General features: G+C 34.7%; 1 protein-coding gene across 7 annotated transcripts in view; it reads left to right on the forward strand.

The window, feature by feature from the left end:
• LOC128164522 (uncharacterized) overlaps nt 1–19799 on the forward strand; it is a 63122-nt gene that overhangs the window by 5745 nt on the left and 37578 nt on the right. For all 7 annotated transcript variants that reach the window (XR_008240955.1, XR_008240951.1, XR_008240952.1 and 4 more), the window contains exons 3-20: nt 122–203; nt 1777–1913; nt 3146–3250; nt 4533–4757; nt 7286–7416; nt 7544–7745; nt 14229–14368; nt 15407–15602; nt 15878–16065; nt 16331–16493; nt 16739–16909; nt 17020–17193; nt 17332–17508; nt 17774–17944; nt 18153–18278; nt 18559–18717; nt 18856–19050; nt 19566–19763. Coding sequence is in view for 1 of the 7 variants with exons in the window: in XM_052828427.1 (XP_052684387.1) it covers nt 122–203; nt 1777–1913; nt 3146–3250; nt 4533–4757; nt 7286–7416; nt 7544–7745; nt 14229–14368; nt 15407–15602; nt 15878–16065; nt 16331–16493; nt 16739–16909; nt 17020–17193; nt 17332–17508; nt 17774–17944; nt 18153–18278; nt 18559–18717; nt 18856–19050; nt 19566–19763 (2940 nt within the window). In the remaining 6 variants the exon portion in view is untranslated. The remainder of the gene's footprint in view (nt 1–121; nt 204–1776; nt 1914–3145; nt 3251–4532; nt 4758–7285; nt 7417–7543; nt 7746–14228; nt 14369–15406; nt 15603–15877; nt 16066–16330; nt 16494–16738; nt 16910–17019; nt 17194–17331; nt 17509–17773; nt 17945–18152; nt 18279–18558; nt 18718–18855; nt 19051–19565; nt 19764–19799) is intronic.

The raw sequence follows: 19799 nt of genomic DNA on the forward strand, positions 1-19799 counted from the left end.
TAAACGCATGAAGTCATTACATTTTTATATGACAGTATGCAACAGTTAATTATGTCTGTTCTCTTTTGCCTGTCAAACTTTCATTGATAATTGGATACATTTAAGTGCTTGTGTTTTACAGGGTGGAGTAAAATTGGAAGCACATGTGCCCTAGTTTTGGCAGAATTAGCAACATTTACTCAAGCAGAATCATTATGTCAAAGGTAATAAAAAGATGAGCAGGATAAGTGTTTTTGATAGAAACTAATTTAAGAAAGGATTTCTTCAAAAAAATTTTTTTTTGCTGATTTCTATGAACCACATTAATTAGTAATTAAATTGATTATATATAATCTTGTCTCGGACTGTATTTTTCAACACAGGATATTCTGTTCTCAGTAAAATATGCACCACGTATACCGTAATCAAATTGTTGTATGCACAACATAGATGCAGTGAGAATAATTCCAGATCCCTTTTTTAAAAAAAACAAACAAATGACACGTATGATCAACAATTACAAGTCTCCTTTATTTATAATTAGTAGATTAAAAGTCAGTTCACGTTCGACATAAACGTTATTTTGCTTTGGAGCTGTAAGTCTTCAATCCTCTGTAGCCCACCCAGGTCTGCTGGCTCCAGTGGTGGCTGCTAATGATTTGGAACCTTTCAGACTGGAATGAAAAACGAAATCGACACATGGTGGTCATGGCTTGTCTGTAGTATTGACTTTACGATAGGACCTCTGTTATTAATGCTAGTAGGAGTTCTGCAGGATTTCTATGATATTTTGCATGTAAATCTCTGTCCAGGTGTCATATGCATACCTATATTTTTTTCTGTACTACTTAGGGATAATGATCCAACTAACCCGTTCTCTCAAACAACGATTTTGTAACTTGCTTTTAATAAAAAGAATGTTAAACCTTAATCCTCCCCCCCCCCCCCCCCCAAAAAAAAAAAAGAAAAAAGAAAAAGAAAAATCTGATTTATATGATTTTGATGCATTTTAATTTATAATTATTTTGATTTAATATAATTTTTAAATGGTAACTACCTCAGCACTATGATAAATTGATAAAATTTCTGTATCTACAAGTCCTGTAATTGGTACAGGTACAGTACTTGGTTTAGTTGATGGAATGTTTGTAAATGAACTACTTTGGACTGTTTTTAATCTCCGCATAATACGTTGATTAATGTATTCATGTCAGGCATACCATCAGAGATTGATTACTTTATAACAGGATATCTTCACTCTGTATGAAGTGAACACGTTGTTTTGGGCGTTATCTGTTAAATTTAATTGTTTCAATGACTTCTGTTAAGTCTCTAATGCATTCCAGGATTTCAGTGTCTGATTTAACAGACACTTAGTGGAAAGTGTGAAGTATCTCATTAATTTATGCATTTAGAGACAGCCTTTTGAAGCATCTCACTTATATGCTATTTAACGTCATCATTAGAAGTGCATTTATAGTGTTATGTTTAAAAGCTGCAAGTAGTATTGATCTCTATTTTTTTTTATATATTCTTTCAGTCACTTTTTTTATTTTGGAATTTCCTTTCAATAGGAGGAAATCTCTTAGACATATATTTTATACAATTTATGCATTATTACAGCTGAACTACATTTCCTGTGGATTTGCATGATTTTGATGTTGACCTATTTTAAAACATGTATTATATATGATTTTCTAGATATATGTATACATGTACAATTAGAATTTGACCGTGTGTGCATAAACTCTGATATTGTTTGTAATTGACATTTACTCTGCTCATTTATGTTAACAGTTATGGAGGCTGGTTGCTGAAAGTCGAGGGATTTAACCAGAATCAGCAGGTTGGAACTTTGATAGAAAATGTGCAATATCAACAGAGACAGGCATTTGCGTCCCTGGAGGGGTGGGACAATGACTCTTTCTGGATCGGTAAGGGACACAGGCATAGCTCTGACAACCCTATAGTTACCTGATGAAAAAATTCAATTCCTCCACCCACTTTTTAGTTACCTGAAGTTGATCAGGTTTTTTTATACATGTGTATTTTACATAATCCTGATAATAAAAGTAAATTTTTTTTGTACCATTCCTCCACTAATCTTTTAGTTACCTGATCAGGGTTATGTTTTATTATGATTGTGTAAGTCAGGAAACATCACTGCAGGATTATCTCGAGTTCTGCTGTATGGATGAACAAAAACAACTAAGCATGGAGTTTAACCCTCTTCTGTGCACTAATTGTTAAAAAATATTATGTAAAAAATTTTCTGTTTTTGCTTTTTTTTGCTTGCAGATGTTTTAGAGTTTTCCTATTTCTATCTGAATTGATAACTCAAAGTAACCAATTCATAAGGTTTTTTTTCTTTAATCATTTTTTTGTTAAGGAATGATGAAAAATTCATTGATATATTTTTTACTTTTCTAAAGAGAAACAGATATTTAAAATTGACACTTCTAAAAAAAAACATAAATAGAGTTTGGGGAAGGAGATTAAATAAAGATTGAGTCGAGTTCAATCCCATTGGCAGTACATGTACTATCTTTACTTAATCATACAAATAGACTTGTGATTTTAGCTTATTGTCAATAACAAGGGATTTCCAGAAAGTACAAAAGGTCATTAAATGTCATTTGTTTTACATGAGCCCTTGGAGAAGGAAACATCTATCATTAAATTGTCACTAAAGGGGTGATTTCTCTTTGTATTAGATTATAAGATAGATTTGTAGGGATGACATTTCCAAAAATCATCTTAGCATATATTTTATATTAGCAGTGTCATTTTGGGAATGAATTATGTTATTTGCAAAATATAGAAAAAAAATATTTAAATTTTCAGTTTTTTTTTTAAACAAAATGATTTATATTTATACCGTATTATTTTACTTGGCAATTTATGTTTGTTGGTTTGGTACATCATTGCTGGATTTTCCTGAAGGATGCTATTTTTTTGTGAAATTTTGCAGTCTCATTTCCATTGCCAAAAAAAGTGTTATTACTCTAATCATGCAAATTGTCATCAATTCAAAAATACATGTATTCAATCTATAAATGCACTTATTTAATGAAAACACATAAATAAGCACCTACAGAAAAAAAATACCCAGTTACATAGTGCATGTGTGCTGATTTTGGTTGACTTTGACTTTTTCCATTGACAGGCCTGTACAGAGATGGCGACGGCTTATACCACTGGCAGGACGGCCAGGTAACACATGTAGAACAGGGTTTCTGGACCCTGGACCAACCGTTGGGCTTTCAGCAAGGTAAAACCAAGCTCACTCTATGTAGACTTTTTGACTGCATGGGCCGGGTTACATTTGTTGTCATGTGACATGTGTGTCCATCAGTCCATCTCTGTCCTTTTTTCTATCTTTTTATTCACATCTTTTAGCCAAAATTATACTTACATATATACTGTATTTTCATTAATATTTGGAGGTATCGTCTCAAGAATATGTTAAAAGTTGTCAATGATCTTTTCAGTGCAAAGTGTTATTAGATATTGGACTTCAATGAACATTTAAATTCATGGATCATCTCACAATGAAATCCATGAAAATTATTTTTAAGGAAAAATTATTTGAAACCAGAGTAGACCTTGAGAAACAACTAAAGAGTAATTTTTTTCTTGGTAATAAAAATACCCAGAATAGTTGGATTAACTTGGGTATTAAAAGTTTAAGAAAAAATCATAGTACATGTATTAAGGGTGATGATGAGGTATACGTTATAATATATGTACATGTACTTGTGTTATAATTATAAATTAGAATTTAAAACTCCAGTAGAGTAGATGTGCCATTTGATTGGTCCAATGGCTCCTTGTGTAGAAAGTTGTGTGTTCAAGTCCTCAGATAATAAGACACTGATGATAAGCAATGGGCTGGGCATTAAGAGGAACATTGAGTATCCTTATCTGTTGATTAATATAGAAGTTCTGTGTTATAAAAGGTGTTGGCTTGACTGAGGACCCTTGTTGTGTTGACATAGTCTTAATTTATGGCCCTTCATTAAAAGTCGGTGATATTTCCCATGGAATCTTCCCTTAAAATGTTAAACTTAGTACAGTGACACTTTGTTCAGAAGCGATTGAAGATTGAAGGGAGACTTCAGTGATAATTATTATCAATTTTTTGAAAAAAAATGGGAGAAAAAAGATTTTTCTATCTGGAGCTTGCAGTGAGATAACACAGGCAAGGAAATGCTTCAGTGTCTTAAATATATGACAAGAAAATGTGGGATTGATTTATTACTTGCATAAAAATTCTTAATTAAAAAAGAAATCCCCCCAAAAACATAAGAAAATTCATTCATAGAGCCAATGAATGTTATAAATGAAACTGAAGTACAATTCTTCGCACTGAAAGTAATACAGATGTACTCGTGTAAATCTGATGAGGTCTTGAATAGAAATTGGAATCTATTTCTTTAACATCTTTGCTGTTAATACATGTAGTTTTTTTTTTATTTTGAATATAAATATATATATATATTTACAATATGTACTAGATATATTAGACTAAATAGTCTTTGCTTGGTTTGTAGGTCTCAAGCAGTGCGCTAGTATTGGTGTGCGTACTGTGACAGACTTTGGTAAATATCGCTGGTCTTTGAGACCGTGTGAAGACAAACTGCCAAGTGTGTGCCAAACTCGGACATGTGCAGAGCAGCAGTATCGCTGTCAAGATGGAAGCAAGTGCATCAGTTCTGATTGGTTGTGTGATGGAATTGCCGACTGTCTGGACCAATCAGATGAACAAAATTGTTCAGGTTGGATTTGAATTTTATCTGGTGTCAATTGTTGCATATTATTTGATGTTGATTAAACAAAAAGAGAAAAAAGCATTTAGATAATGAATGTTGCCAATGTAGCTTGCAGTTACTGGAAGCTGGTACTAAATATCGGTAGATGCACTTTAAATCTTAACAGGAACCAATCTTGGACAATCACCAGTAGCTAGGTGCATCACCCAGTTGTGCACTTTACACTCATAGCATTGCTTTATACAAAATCAATGTTAATTTTCATGCAGTATTTTGAATATAAAAATTTTCTTATTGCACATATTTGATTTTTAAATAGTTGAGGAAGTTGTAAAAAATGAAAAGCTTTTGATTTTGGATAAAAGTCTGTATTTTTTTTTAATTTATGGAATATAAACCGGTACTGGTACCAATTAAAGTTTAAAGTGATCAAGGTTTTCTCATCATGCGAAATAAATAGAATACAAAAAGATTGTTATTGATACTGGATTTAAGAGTGGATTGCATTAAAAGGAGATAATTTGACGTATGAATGATCTATAGTAGAGTGGAGTCTTTTAATTTCATAAGAGTTCAATAAAATGATTGCAGTAAAATGGGGAATAATTTTTCAATGTATAACATAATCAGCACTGAAAAGGCCGTCTTTTTGTGAATCCTCTACGGTTATGTAATTTTATCATCACCATTGTTACCATTTTACGTGTGACAGACATAATATTACGGTGCCATTTAATTCCTCTGTAAATTAGAGACCAGGATGTGTGTGGATCTGTTTGTATTTTTCGATTAAATAGGAGAAAGAAATCCTATACGCCGTCCCTTTAAGGCCCTATCAGTGGTATCTATATCTTGTGAAAGGTAAACATGTCAAATTTGAGGTTCGTCAATGGCCTTTGTTTGGGGCACAGTCAGAAGATGGGCGTTGGCTGAAACTTGCCCTTTGTGCAGAAACTATTTTGTCTATGTTTTATTATTGGTATTATACTCAAAATTGGCATAAAAATATGATTTATAATTTTAATGCATGTGGTTAGAAATTTGTTTGCTATGTATATTTCTATGAGGATTTGATTGAATAAAAGAACAATTTTGACTTTAGTGTGTAAGGAGAAAGATTTAACAAATGAAGAAAAACAGAATTTTACTTGACAATAGCAAAAAGTAAATTATATAACAGTCATAGAGATTAAAATATTTTCCATTCTGAACAATTACAGAAACATCTCTATGTCACCATGCAAGTATAAGCCATAGTGTCTAAGACTTTGTGCTACCATAACAGATCGTGTTGATATAGTTAGGTTGGAAAAGTTATTCTGGCAGATAAATTAATGGTTAAGAGTAAAACTTGTTTACATAATCCAGTGCATATAAATATTTTTGGAACTCCCAAGTGAAATTAAACAGGGCACCTCAAGGTGAAAATTTAATAATAGACCTTGATGAATTTGCCGACTTCTTGAAAGGCATTTTTGCAATGCTGGTTTTCAAGGAACGATTCTAGGGTATTCAGCTTCCCTAATACTGATACAGATTTCAATTTCCGATACTTTAAGAAATTTATTTTAATCACAACTTTTAAGAATTTTTTTTATTCACTGCAATTACTCATTACTCTCAAAATTTGATAAGATATGTGTACACAAATTAGCATAAAATTTACACTTATAGTGTTTAAATATTAATGTGAAGTATGTCTGTTAAATTTAGTTTTGTACTTGTGCATGTACTGGTAAATATCAGGCTGACTTGCTGACTCATCTTGGTGCGTTAACCAATAGGGAAGCCATCAGAAGACCTGGGCGTCGCCTTTTGCCTGATAAATTCAATCGACCTAGAGAACGCCGTGACACTGTTTATACAATATAGATTTTTAGGGGGTGAAATTGAATTGCAGCATTTCCTTTGTAAACACTAGGCACTGACAATGAGGAAAGCTGAATCAGAATGATTTTACAGATATGAAGAAACAAGAATTCGATTGGTATGATATTTTGTAAGGAGAAAATAAACAGGTCTTCTGGTTGTGAAAGTTGTACATACAGTGCCATGACCAAGGAGGATTGCCCTGTCATCTGATGCACTGCTTGTGCTGTCACAGATATGCTGACTGATGTAGAAATGATTAAACTCATACATTCTAGAACAGGGCAATCAGTCGTAGATATTATCAAATTACTGCATGTTCAGTGCACAGGAAATGATGTGCTAGTTAAATGTGAAAGAGCTTGCACTCTTATGATTTCTTTGTGATAGTTGACAGTGATTATGCAACTATATATATAAAAAGTGATATTATATAAACACAATGATAAATAGGGTGTACCAATAATTTCTATAAATAATAAAATTAAAAAATGCAGCATAAACTAATTTAAGGGTCCCTAATGATGTCACTATAAGTATTGATGAAAGGGAAAGGGAAACACCCTCAAACCCCATCTGGACAAACACTGGTACAAATGTATTCGTAAAACAAAATAGATGTAACTATATGACTATGTTTTGAGCCTTACATTTTCCTTTTGAAGGTTACTGTGGCAATACTTATCAGGGAAAAAAAGGAACATTCCAATCACCGTATTATCCTCATCATTACCCCCCCTTCTCATCCTGTCAATGGATCATACATACCCCTCTTGGAACAAGAGTCTATATACAAGTAAGAATTCAGAGAACTTTCTGTTACTTTTTTTCATTTTAATTGCAGAAATTTCAATTTTTACGTGATCAATCTGCTGAATCATTAAAAGTCTTTAACCATGTTTGACCCTTTTCTCTGTTTTCAGTTTGAAGATTTTAACCTAGAAAATGGATATGACACCGTTAGCATATATGATGGACGCTCCACGTTAGATCCGCTGGCCGGAATCTACAGTGGAAGCAGCCACCACAACATTTCCTTCCTCTCCTCGTCTAACAGTCTCTTAGTCCAGTTCCACTCGGACCAGGACAATCAAACTACAGGCTTCAGGGCATCCTGGTTTGAAGGTTAGTTGAGTCTAGCACTAATTTTACCATTTCACTACCTCCTAAATGCAGCTTCTATTATTTCAAACACCATATTCTTTTGATACTGTTATAAAACACCCTTTCCCCACTTTAAAGAAAAAAGAACTACTGGCCGTTTGTTATACAAAACCTGTGCACAGATCTAGATGGGGAAAATTTAAATTTTCCTAAATTTATATACATGTATTAAAATTACCGAAAATAGGCCTCGGCCCCCTGGCAGATATATATAACCTTTACATGAAATCAAAGTTATTAAGATATCAATGATCAATCCATGCAGCACTAAATTGAATTTTTTCTTACAACAGGTAACCAAGTAAAATCTGAAAAAATGTATTTTGAAAAACCTGTAAGCACTGTGGAATCTAGTGGCTTATGCAGGGTTTAATGTGGTGAAAGGATCACGGCTGTAGTACATAGCATGAACACAATCACTTGCACTAGGTTAGTAAATAGTGGGGGCGCAGTTAACCACAACTACAGTACGAGACCAAGTTGTGATGCGTTTTAAAAGAAAGTGATAGGAGTATAGTATGAAATGTTTATGATTTCCTCATCTGCATAAAAATGCAGTAAATCATTTCTCACTTGACTTTTTGAGGAGTCTCCTACAAGCAATTATGATCTTGCTTCTTAATTGCCTTTTTTATATTCTGAATGATGTGTACACAATTGAAATGATTTTTGATTTTACAAAAGAGGATTAATTTGATCATGAAATTTTGAGAGCTATCTTTACTCACAGTACATGTATATGGTTACGTATGTCAGTTTTTTTCTTGATCCTTCGTTGACACCGTTTGATTTCATCAATCATTTGTTTCAAGAGTTTCAAAGGTGCCTTTCAATCATTAAAGAAACAATCAATTGATTTTTTTTCAAATACTTATATGATAAATGATTTTTTGTGAATTTCAAAAACTTCCTGAAGAATGTATAATTACTTTTATATTGATGTTTGTGTGTAAAATATTCTCCAAATAGTAATGAGGAAAACCACAAGATGTAAATCCAAGAAATGAAGAATACGTAGTTATTGTCTTCTGTGTTACACAAATGATGCTCACATAACCATTTCTATAAGAAGTTACAAAAGTTTCCATTGGTCTCATTGTTTGTATAGTGCAGATAGCAAGGGATAAATCAGTCTGTTTTGACTGTAGAAGGTACAGCTGTACCTTTTCCCTACGAAAAAAAAAGTAAAAATCTTCGATGCTTGTACTATGTCAGAAGAAGACAATTTAAATGTTCCGTTAAATTGTTTGTATCGTCTTAGCTCAATGGGTAAAGCATCGGTCTTGAGTTCAAATCTGCCAGGGGCTTTTGTTCGTATTTACTGAATCGAATTTTTGAATATCATAATTTTTCATCCAAAAATATTTTTTCGCTCATTTGACTTTAAAAATATATATTTCTTATGCATCATGCTATCTGTCATAATCAAGTAATTTTCTGCTGATTTGAGAAACTATTTCAAGATGTAGTGAGCCACCTTAACCTTCTTTTCTTTCAGCTCTAAAATAAAAAAATCTTTACAACTGGGAGATTGTTTTCATATCTATTAATATGAGATTTTGGATTCTTAATGTCGAGAGAATCCTGTTGTCTTTTAGGATAACCACCTGAAGTAAAGCGCACTTAAAGCACAGTACATGGAAATTGATTGATGTTTCTAAAATAAAAACCAAACTTCTTAAACCTATTGCATGAGTCTTTCAGCTGATGCTGAGTTTGGCTGCGGTTTTTGTAGGGTGATTTATTACATGTATATCAGCGTGATGAAACGCCCTTTAGTGAATTCTCCGATAGCTCTATAAACAAAAGAATCCTGTAATTAGGAGGAGGGATTTTTTTCCCATCATCTCTTGAGGGATATTTATTTGCAGGGAATCTGAAGTGCTCTTGATTTGAAGATTCCAATGCATTAGATATCTCTTGGTATCAATAAAACAAGGGTGTGTCTGTTATACAATTTCGGATCAAGTGAAATGACAAAGGAACCGTCTGCTAGAGAACTTGGTGATCTTAATTTAATTTATGTAGAAATGTTCCAATTAATTGTCTTCTTTGATTCTCACTAGAGGGTTTGTTTGAAGTTTCTTCTAAAAAAGATACATGTATCATAAAATATTCCTTTTAATTTCCGTTTCAGTCAAGAAGATATAAGAGGTAAAATAATTTACAATTAAATGCCTGATTTAAGGATCAACGTCTCGGGTCTATGGAGGTACTTGACTCTAAGTACCATGTTTGGTCCCCAATCACAATGATATAGCTTATATTGCTGACTATAGATAGAGCAGCATTAGATTCCGCAGTGAGAGTTTACGCAAAGCAGCTGTCTTTCTGTCAGACCAGCACTTGTTGCTGAGTGCAGAGATGTTTGGAGAAACACCTAGAATTCTACTACCTACTTCAAACTTATTAACCATTCCCTATGTTGTAGTAGATAACAACTCTCTTTTTTTATAAAGTTGAAGAAAGGAATGGTTTATTTCTGCCGGTAATTAATGCTTTATTTACGTTACGAAGGGAAACTCTTTAAAGGGACCCGCCCATTCTCAAGGTTACTGTTTGTCCTACATTGTGTGTGCAAGGGCCGGGATATCCTTATTGGCATCAACCAATAGTAAACAAAGTCAGTGTCTGAAAAGGCAAATTTTATGGATTCTAAGAAATTTCTGAATTTCTGTTTACATTTGAATTTCATTAATTATTTTAAAATGATTATTGTAACATCGGCTGTTTGTTATTTCAAATGGATTGATAAACACCTTCCAGTCTTTTTATGGTAGTTGAAAACTCAACAATATGTCTCAGGTATAATTAAATGATTATTGATTTATTATTTATGGGGGGTGGGGGGGGGGGGGGGGAATGACCCATCCATCTCTCCAGCACAACTCTCTTTTGAAAAAAAAACATAGATGCAAATGGAGATGAGATAGTTATAAATAGAAGAATATCGGGTATAAATGCCTCTCTAGTGTATTGGAAAGAGCCCAGCCCAGTTCATCAAGGATAGAGTGATTCGTTTATTTGAATTATTTATTACCTTCTCTGAACTGATACAGAATCAGCCTAAGTATCTACAATGTTGTTAATCAGTCGCTTGAAAAAACAAAGAAATGTATTTCGTAACTGCTCTCCAGGATAGATAAAATGATTCTTATGCATGGTAATGCTTTTCTTTGGGTTTTCAGTTCCAGGTTAGCTGCAGGTCTGCAGCTCCCAGGCTGAAAAAATTCAGAGGTCGTCCATCCAAATTTTTTCAGACTTTATTAAAGCTACAGACCTGCAGCTAGTTCCTGGTGTGGTTAAGTGGGCAGTTGGGGGCTGCGGGTTGGATTTAGTAGTGAACTCCTGATAGAGTTTGATGCTTGGGAACAAGGTCAAATTTTGAGGTGCAGCTGCTTATTCATTATGAGGCTAGAATTAGTTTTCAGTGTTGTGAAAGGCATTTCCTGGATTGTCTTGGCATTTACCATGGTAACCTGTTGTGCATTAGCTGTCCCGCCCTATCATATTTGTAAACAAAGGAATTTCTGCTAAGTTTGTTGTAATTGTAAAAATTACAGCCAATCCTCAGATTGAGTGTTTAAGAGTTATAGGGAAATTATGGGGCAATTTTTTTTTAAAGATAGTCACATGTGTTGGGTGTGAGAAATTTACCAAGTATATAATAATGTCAGGAAATGAAAAAATTGACTTTGCTTGATTTCCCACGTCACGCTGAACTTGAACCAGGGTCCCTTAAGTATTTATTGCCTTTATCAATACAATTTGCTGCTAGCAAGCAGTAACAAATGACATTTTTCTGACTTTTCTCCAATGATCTGGCAGCCTTCCGGGTTCCTTATCTTGTCCAAGACCCCACTAATGTCAGCCCTGACACAAGTATTCCTAACTTTAGTATACCCATGGTGCAAACTGCCTGGGGGTGATGGTAAAAAGAGAAACCCCCAAGAGATAGGACTCTTTGGTAGGTTACTGAGAGGTTATCAGTACATAATGGGGCACTAGATGATCTCCCCTTGCTTTAGTGATTTACACTGAGCCAATGACAAGGGATAAAATTAACCCCAACTCGGAGAGTTCAGGAAATGTAGGAACATTTATCATGCAGAGGTGATTTTTAATTCAAAATGCAACAAAGGAGAAGTATTTGACTGCGATACCTATAAATAATTTTTTTCCCACACGTGAGTTGTAGAGGGGGTAATTTATACTAAAATTTGCGTCACCACAGGGGAGCCCAGTGTCATTGATTGCTGCTAACAAAGACCTGTGTTATTGTTGTTTAATGATCGATCACCAATGCATGCAAGAAAAAAGCAGCTCCACCCAAAAAGATCACAAACCAATGTGGTAATATCCTTCAAGTACATCCAGGCTGTTGTGCAGAGAAAGGGTAAACAGAAGCCGGGAGTATGTGAAGGAATTGTTTAAATGACCAATTAAAAGACAAAATGCAAAAAAATATTTTTAAAGGATGTTATATTTAATGCTGTCATAAATTTGAATGCATCATAAAAATGGGTTGTTGCAAATACTAATGAGAACATAAATGATCTTGTTGAATAGAAAAAAAATAGGGGGTTTTAGATGCTGTTAAAGTATTTTTTTTGAAATGCAGATGACATGCTGTAGAATCTCAATACAAGCTTTGACATTCAAGTATTATCAGGAAGTATAAGATTGATATCAAATTTAAAGCTTTATCAATTTCTCGATTTTCGGTCCACCCAAAACAAGATAGATAAGATGAAAAAACAGTTTGACTGTTATTAATCTGTTAAAATAACAGGCAGGTTTTTTCTTGGAGAGGGAGAGGGAGGTGTTTGTGGAGAAGTGAAACTAGGATTTGTTGAGTTTAGTTACATCACCACAACTTTTGACAGTTAGTGTTTCCTTGTTGGTGAAAACCTGAGGTTTATGAATTATAAACAGAAATGTCTTTGTTTGAAGGTCGTGTTCACTTACTCCAGTTTGTTTTTCTCAAAGATTCAGAAAATACATGCTCCTGATTTTTTTTTTTGTATGACCAGGAAAAGGTGCACATTAAGATGATAATACTGTGGTTAAATTAATGGAATTTCTACATGGTGGGAATTTTGTCAGTAAAATTGTGAAAATTTGAAAGGTGGCTCTGTAGTAAACCTCTACAAAGAATACACATCACTCAGTAGCATATATACTATGGCATTTATTGCTTGTAATTTCATAATTTTCAACTTGCAATTAAAAATGAAAAATTTAAAGAAAAGGAATGAAATGTGCTGCTGAATTTTTGTTGTGTATGTACTATGTAAGTTGTCTTTGAATTATATGCAGTATGCAACACCTGGCTGCGATATGACAGGCTTGTGGTAGATTTCACAGGACCTTGGGGGAGGTTTATGTTTATTAAAGTGTATTTATATTTCTTACCCATTCCATCAGGTGTAAATGCTTTTTTAAGAATGTATAAGAAGGTGTTTCCTTCGCACAGGTCAAATTACTGCTTCGATTCTGAACCCATCAAGATAATCCTTTCAAGAAGACGGTAGAACAATTGTATGTTAGGGCGTAGACATTAATTTGATGCTCTCTAAGAGCGCTGATATTTAAGATTGCTTTTGAACTTAAATTGTTAGAGCGAGAATTGGTTTTGTTAATCCATGCTGCCACGATTCCCCAGCATCTGGAGGTTGGGAGTGTCACAACAAACAGCATGTGTTTATTCTGACAGAAAGAGCGCCCTGCCATCTTGTTCCATCACTGCAGCTAAATGCTCAAATTGAACAGCCATGAACAAGCATAAACACTCAACACTCGTGCCATCTACCAGTTCCACCAATGAATTAAGTGAAATATTTAATTCATAAAATTAATAATAGATATAATACTGCATACTTGTAATATGAACAAACATGATACAAAATAAAGGCCATACTGCATACAGCAGGCTTGTTTGTACAATGTTTTGAAGACTGTTGGATTGAGAACTTTGTTCACTCTGATAGCGTTGAATAGTTCCAGTTACAAGTTGCATTGCTCTGTCTGATTAATGGCCATGTCTTTACACGGACCTCTGTCGCAGCGACAGCTCCTTGGCTGACACACCTTCTGTTAACGGCTTGTTACCGACCATGTTCTGCTGTTGTTACTGATGTTCTTGATGCTCTTACAAGGATTTCTGTACAGGCTCTACAACCTGTCTCATTGTCTCCGAAAGCTCTCCTGTATGCTGTAATTATTGCAAGCAATAATTAGTGATGTAAAGTTCAGGAAGATTTCTGGTGCAGATTTGTTTCTCATAAGCAAAGCAAATTGCAGTGCCTCCCACCCATTTATCTGTCTGCCCATCTGTCTGTCTGTGTCTCTGTTGTATCTATATATAAGTACCAGCCCAAACTTCTACTTATACATGTAGTGTATTGGTAAATTATTGATATATTTGTATATGTTCTCTTTCAGTCGTTATTGAGGACTGTGGGGGCTCATTGAATGCCACATCACAGTATCAGTGGGTGACCTCCCCTGGCACTAACCCGTATGCCAAAAACTTGATCTGTGACTGGATCATCACTGCTCCACAGAATCTGATCTCCTTACAGGTAGGTGTGGCCCCAAACTCACGTCTTACACCGCCATTTCACAGGCTGTTAATTATGTCAAACGCTGGATTTAACGCAATGTAGATCATTTCTACTCCCTGTAATCTTATATCATAAATAGCATAAAAAGTACACCTACAAGTTCAGCTGGTATGAAAGAGTGATTTTTTTTTTAAGTGGAAAATTGCTTTGGGAGATTAACACTAAAGTGCTGGAGTTTGCATTAATTTACAGATTTAATTTACCTTTAAAGAGATGGTGCAAAATGTGTTTTTAAATGTAAGCTCTATGTTTGAACAATGCAATGTATGCAAGAAAAAATGTGAAAAGGAAAAATAAAAAGATAGACAAGGTTACCTAAGTGCAGGGCGGAAAACATACTTATCAGATCAAGAATAGGTTTTTAGGGTATTTTCTTACTTCTCTGAATGTTTACAGGTACAGTCATTATTGTACTAAACATACACTAATTTAGAAACTAACACCTAAATATCTTCACAACAGGTGTAAAATTAGTTTACCTTTGTGTTCAAAATAAAACCAAGGAAACATGAAAATGACTCATAGTTCTGAATATATTAAAGAAAACCAAATTTGTCAAGACATATGAGATCTAAATTAATCTAATATATGACCCATATCAAGAACACTTAAATACGCATATATATTTAATTGAATATTTTACGTTGCACTATCATATTGCATAACCTTGGTTATCAACCCTATAAGTCCATTATATTTTGAAAGTCTATTTTCTATTTATTGCATTAATTTTGATATTGCAAGCAAACAAAAAAAAGGCCCAAACATATGCATTAATTAATAGAGGTATGTTTTTGTGTTTTATAGGAAGTTCTAAAATTTAAAAAAAATTAAATGACTTGCAAATGAAAAAAATTACAGTAATATTTTATTCATTTTTGCAAAATTTGCAACAGGCAAAATTTTTTTAAAAAGAAACCACATTTTATTTGGTGACATGTTCCAGTTACATGTTGCAGAAAAATTTGAACCATTCTAAGTTGTGTTTGGTTGTAGTTTGAGGACCTGTCCCTGGGTGCCGGGGACTGGATTGAGGTGCGGGACGGGGACTCTGAGAATGGGGCCCTGTTTGGGAGGTACAGTGGGGAGGCCCTGCCTCCGGTCATCATCTCCACAGGTCACAAATTGTTTGTCAGGTTCGTGTCAGACAAGGAGAATCCTGGGAGGGGCTTCAACATTTCGTACAAAGCAGGTAAAATTTACATGCATCCATGGTCATAGAATATTCTTCAATACCGGTAACCATTTCAGAGGGTTGATTTAAGAGAGTCCACTGAAGCTGAAATCAGGAATATTTATAAAGAGTCAGAATAAAGCAAGAATGCGTACTAGTTTTCACAATTTTAATGTTCCAAACTTTTTATGAGGAAGGCCTGATCATTAATATTCTAGCTATGGTAAATCTTCTACAGAATTCTTATTTTTTAAATAACTTCCATTAATATAGATTTATTTTCATTTACCCAGGGTGCAATGATATCATGATAAACAAGGAGGCTGCCATCATCTCATCCCCGGGCTACAGACTGGGCTCCTCCTTCACTTACCCACCGAACCTACAGTGTTCCTGGCTCATCAACAACCCTGCCGACAAAGAACTGACCATTGTGTTCGACGACAACTTCGATACTGAAGTGGACTTTGACATTTTGACTGTGAGTATTAATTTCCATAGCGTGAACCTTTTAATATCTTCCATGCAACATCTTCCGTAATAAATAAACTTAATGAATCTTCCTTACACATCAATATCATTTATTTGAGAAAAAATTTAATGACTCTAACAAAGAACTTAGGATGAGAAATGTTTTATATGACTACAATTTAGTCACATGACAAAGTCATTGTCTTTACAGTTCATGTGTAGAGGTAGATCATTTTTATTGACTTTGAAGACCTTCACCTTTCTGTTTTGCACAGATCATCAATGGGTCATCAATGATGGAGGCTGGAGCGGTGAAGCAGAGTTTTTCTGGGACCAATGGGCCCCCTGTCATACGTTCATTGAGAGGCCATTTCAACATTAGTTTTACCTCTGATGACCTTGTATCAAGGCCGGGCTGGGGGGCTACCATATCATATGGTAAAAGTATACTGTACAATCCAATTTCATCCAACTAAGCTTTGAAAAATACAAGTCAACTAATTTTTTCCATTTCCTAAAATTTACAAATTCTTTGCTGATCAATTTTTTTTTTCATTTTTTTTTTCAAACATAAAGATAATCATATGTACATGCTCCTATGAAATATGTAAATTCCTGTAGTACATGTATGTGTAAAATGGGTCAAAGAACTTGGTCACATCTTGGTTTTTTTTTTATTGTAGATTGTCCAGTGTTGCATAAACTGTCAGACAGCATACATATAAGTAGTGGGAGACTGGAGTTCGGAACAAGTGTGACCTTTACCTGTGATACTGGCTACCTGTTGGAAGGGGCCAGAACTCTGATCTGTGATATCAATGGCACCTGGTCCGATCCCCCGCCAGTCTGTAAAAGTCAGTAACCAGTTACACCCAACCACTCTCTTCAGTTTTGTCTCAATTTTTATCTTTTACTTGATGAATTTAAACAGGGTTTTGTGGTTGACATTTTTTGCATCTTTCAGAAATCAATTGTGGATCGCCGGTTGTTCCAGATAATGGAGGTATAGTGAGTTCCAACAGCTCGTACTTCACCGGACTGGTACACTACAGGTGTAATGTGGGGTATTTTTCACAAGATGAGTTGACCTCCAGGTGTCAGAAAAATGGTCAGTGGAGTTCAGTCCCAAACTGCCAAAGTGAGTATGCTCTGATGCAAACAAAGGCTGTGTTTGTTAGAATTCAAAATAGCACCTGGTGAATGGTTCAAACAAAACCAAATTTTCATCTCATTATGTTGGCAATATTATTAACCTTAATTTTTTCTATCTGTACAGAAATTAGTTGTCCAAAGGTAGGCAATTTACCGAATGGATATATTGTCAACCACTTCGATCCCTCATATGGCCAGAAAGTCTTCTTTCAGTGTCATGAGAACTTTCGCCTCATTAATGCCTCAGAAATCATTTGTGGAGAAAATGGGCAGTGGTCATCCCTGCAGCCCCACTGTGCTTGTAAGTACATACAATGTATACCGTCAGTATCTTGATATACTGTTGATGCAGAAATGTTTGTTGAGGATTTGATTTCATTATTTTCGTTATACATTATATGTGCTTCTACAGTACAACAATAAAAATATGCTCTAGCTATCATTACTATAACACAGTAAAGTTAATTTGATTGTTAGTTTGAACATGCTGAGTAATTTTATTGCTTTGTCATTAGACAGATAAATCTGTAGACTTCTAGTGATGTTTATACATTCTTTATCTTCAGATCCCCTATGTCCGTTCTTGTCAATACCAAACGGATACACTAGTGTCATACAACCTGAAGGGGGTACAGACGTACAGGTCCACTGTAACCCAGGCTATCGACTGTACGGCTCTCCAAATGTCACCTGTAATTGGACTGGCACATACCTGTCCAGTCCCCCCTCTTGCATAGGTAAACCAATTAACAATAAATATTGCATACAAACACAGTGTTGATTTTTTGTTGTTAAAATTTTGTGTGAAAAAATTCATTTCCATTAAATGATTGCCTATTCCAGAGGTAATTTTATATAAATTCTTTTTCAGAATGTTTGAAGTACATAACATTGAGGGTATTCATAGATTTGTGTTACTTATAAACTCAATGATTTGTATTATAGATATCAATGAGTGTGAGGATAAGGATCTATGTCACCCACACATGTGTCAGAATGTGATGGGCAGCTACCAGTGCAGGTGTTCTCATGGTTACAGGAAACTGAGCGAGACCTCCAACACATGCTATGGTAAGAAACAGTGTGTCAGGGGAGGCAACTCAATTAACAGTCACCCAACTAACATTTGCATTTACAAGTACCTCTCCTTTTATAAAATCTAAGTTGCACAATCTTTAAATTTTTAAAAAAGAAAAATGATTTATATTATTATAAAGATATCATTACAAAACAAAATAATAAATAACCAATAATATGAGTATCCACTTAAAAATTTTTTTAAGTGAAATACACATATAGATGTGATTTGCTGGTGATGTGAATACATTGATGTATGCTGGTGACTTTTCAGATATTGATGAATGTGAGAGAGCAGACACCTGTGACCATCACTGTATAAACACCAATGGGAGCTATATGTGTGAGTGTAACGACGGCTTCAAACTGTTCCAGGACCCCAAGGTCATTGTGCTGGAACAGAGAGTCATCATCCCAAACAAAACCTGTATAGGTAAGATGCTCTAAATGTTGCTTTAACCAGTCCTCAACTGTAACAGTCAAACAAATACTGGAGAAGAAAAATATGACCTGATTTGTCAAACTTGAAATAGATGACCAATTTAATATTTTGGATTTGTTCGTTGAACAGTGACTTGTCCTGCATTCAATGTGTCCAATGGAGGGAGGGTGTATGCTAACACGACCCGGCTGTCGGACAATACCTACGTCTACCCCACCTCTCTCTTCATCTACTGTCCGTACGGAACCCTGCCTCTGTGGAACGCTACAACGGTTTATTGTCAGGCCAACGGAACTTGGTCTCACAATATAGATCACTGCACAGGTATGTACAAAATAGATCACTGTACAGGTATGTACAATATAGATCACTGTACAGGTATGTACAATATAGATCACTGTACAGGTATGTACAATATAGAACACTGCACAGGTATGTACAATATAGATCACTGCACAGGTATGTACAAAATAGATCACTGTACAGGTATGTACAATATAGATCACTGTACAGGTATGTACAATATAGATCACTGTACAGGTATGTACTTCATCATATTAATCAATTACAATTTGAAGAAATTCGTATCTGTATTCTGAAATGAAATATTTTATGTGGTAAAATTGTTGGTTTTGTCACTTGTAGCATGAATAGCAGTCAGTTTTCAATAAATTTTAATCCTGTCATAGCACTTTAAGTGAAAAGATATACAATTTTTTTTTAATCCTGTTCCCTTTTCTTCTCTTGGTTGAAAAATAGATAGATTTTCCTATATTATAGCAAAGTTGTATCTTTTTTGTTTATGATTTTGATCCCTGAATGTTTTTTCCCTTGAACAGATCAAGTATGTGAGGCACTGGTCCCCCCACAGAACGGCTCGGTGTACTATGACAGTGAGGTGTACGGACTAGGTACCATCGCCACCTACAACTGTTCGGACGGCTACTTCCTGGCCGGGACCCCCAAGAAGCAGTGTATGTCTGACGGAAGGTCACTGTTCTGGAGTCATGGTGTCTCAAATGTCACTTACTGCCTACGTAAGTGCTTATTTCTGTACTTTGATAAAAACAGTC

The sequence above is a fragment of the Crassostrea angulata genome, chromosome 10 (genome assembly GCF_025612915.1).
Source record: "Crassostrea angulata isolate pt1a10 chromosome 10, ASM2561291v2, whole genome shotgun sequence".
Classification (NCBI taxonomy): Eukaryota; Metazoa; Mollusca; class Bivalvia; order Ostreida; family Ostreidae; genus Magallana; species Magallana angulata.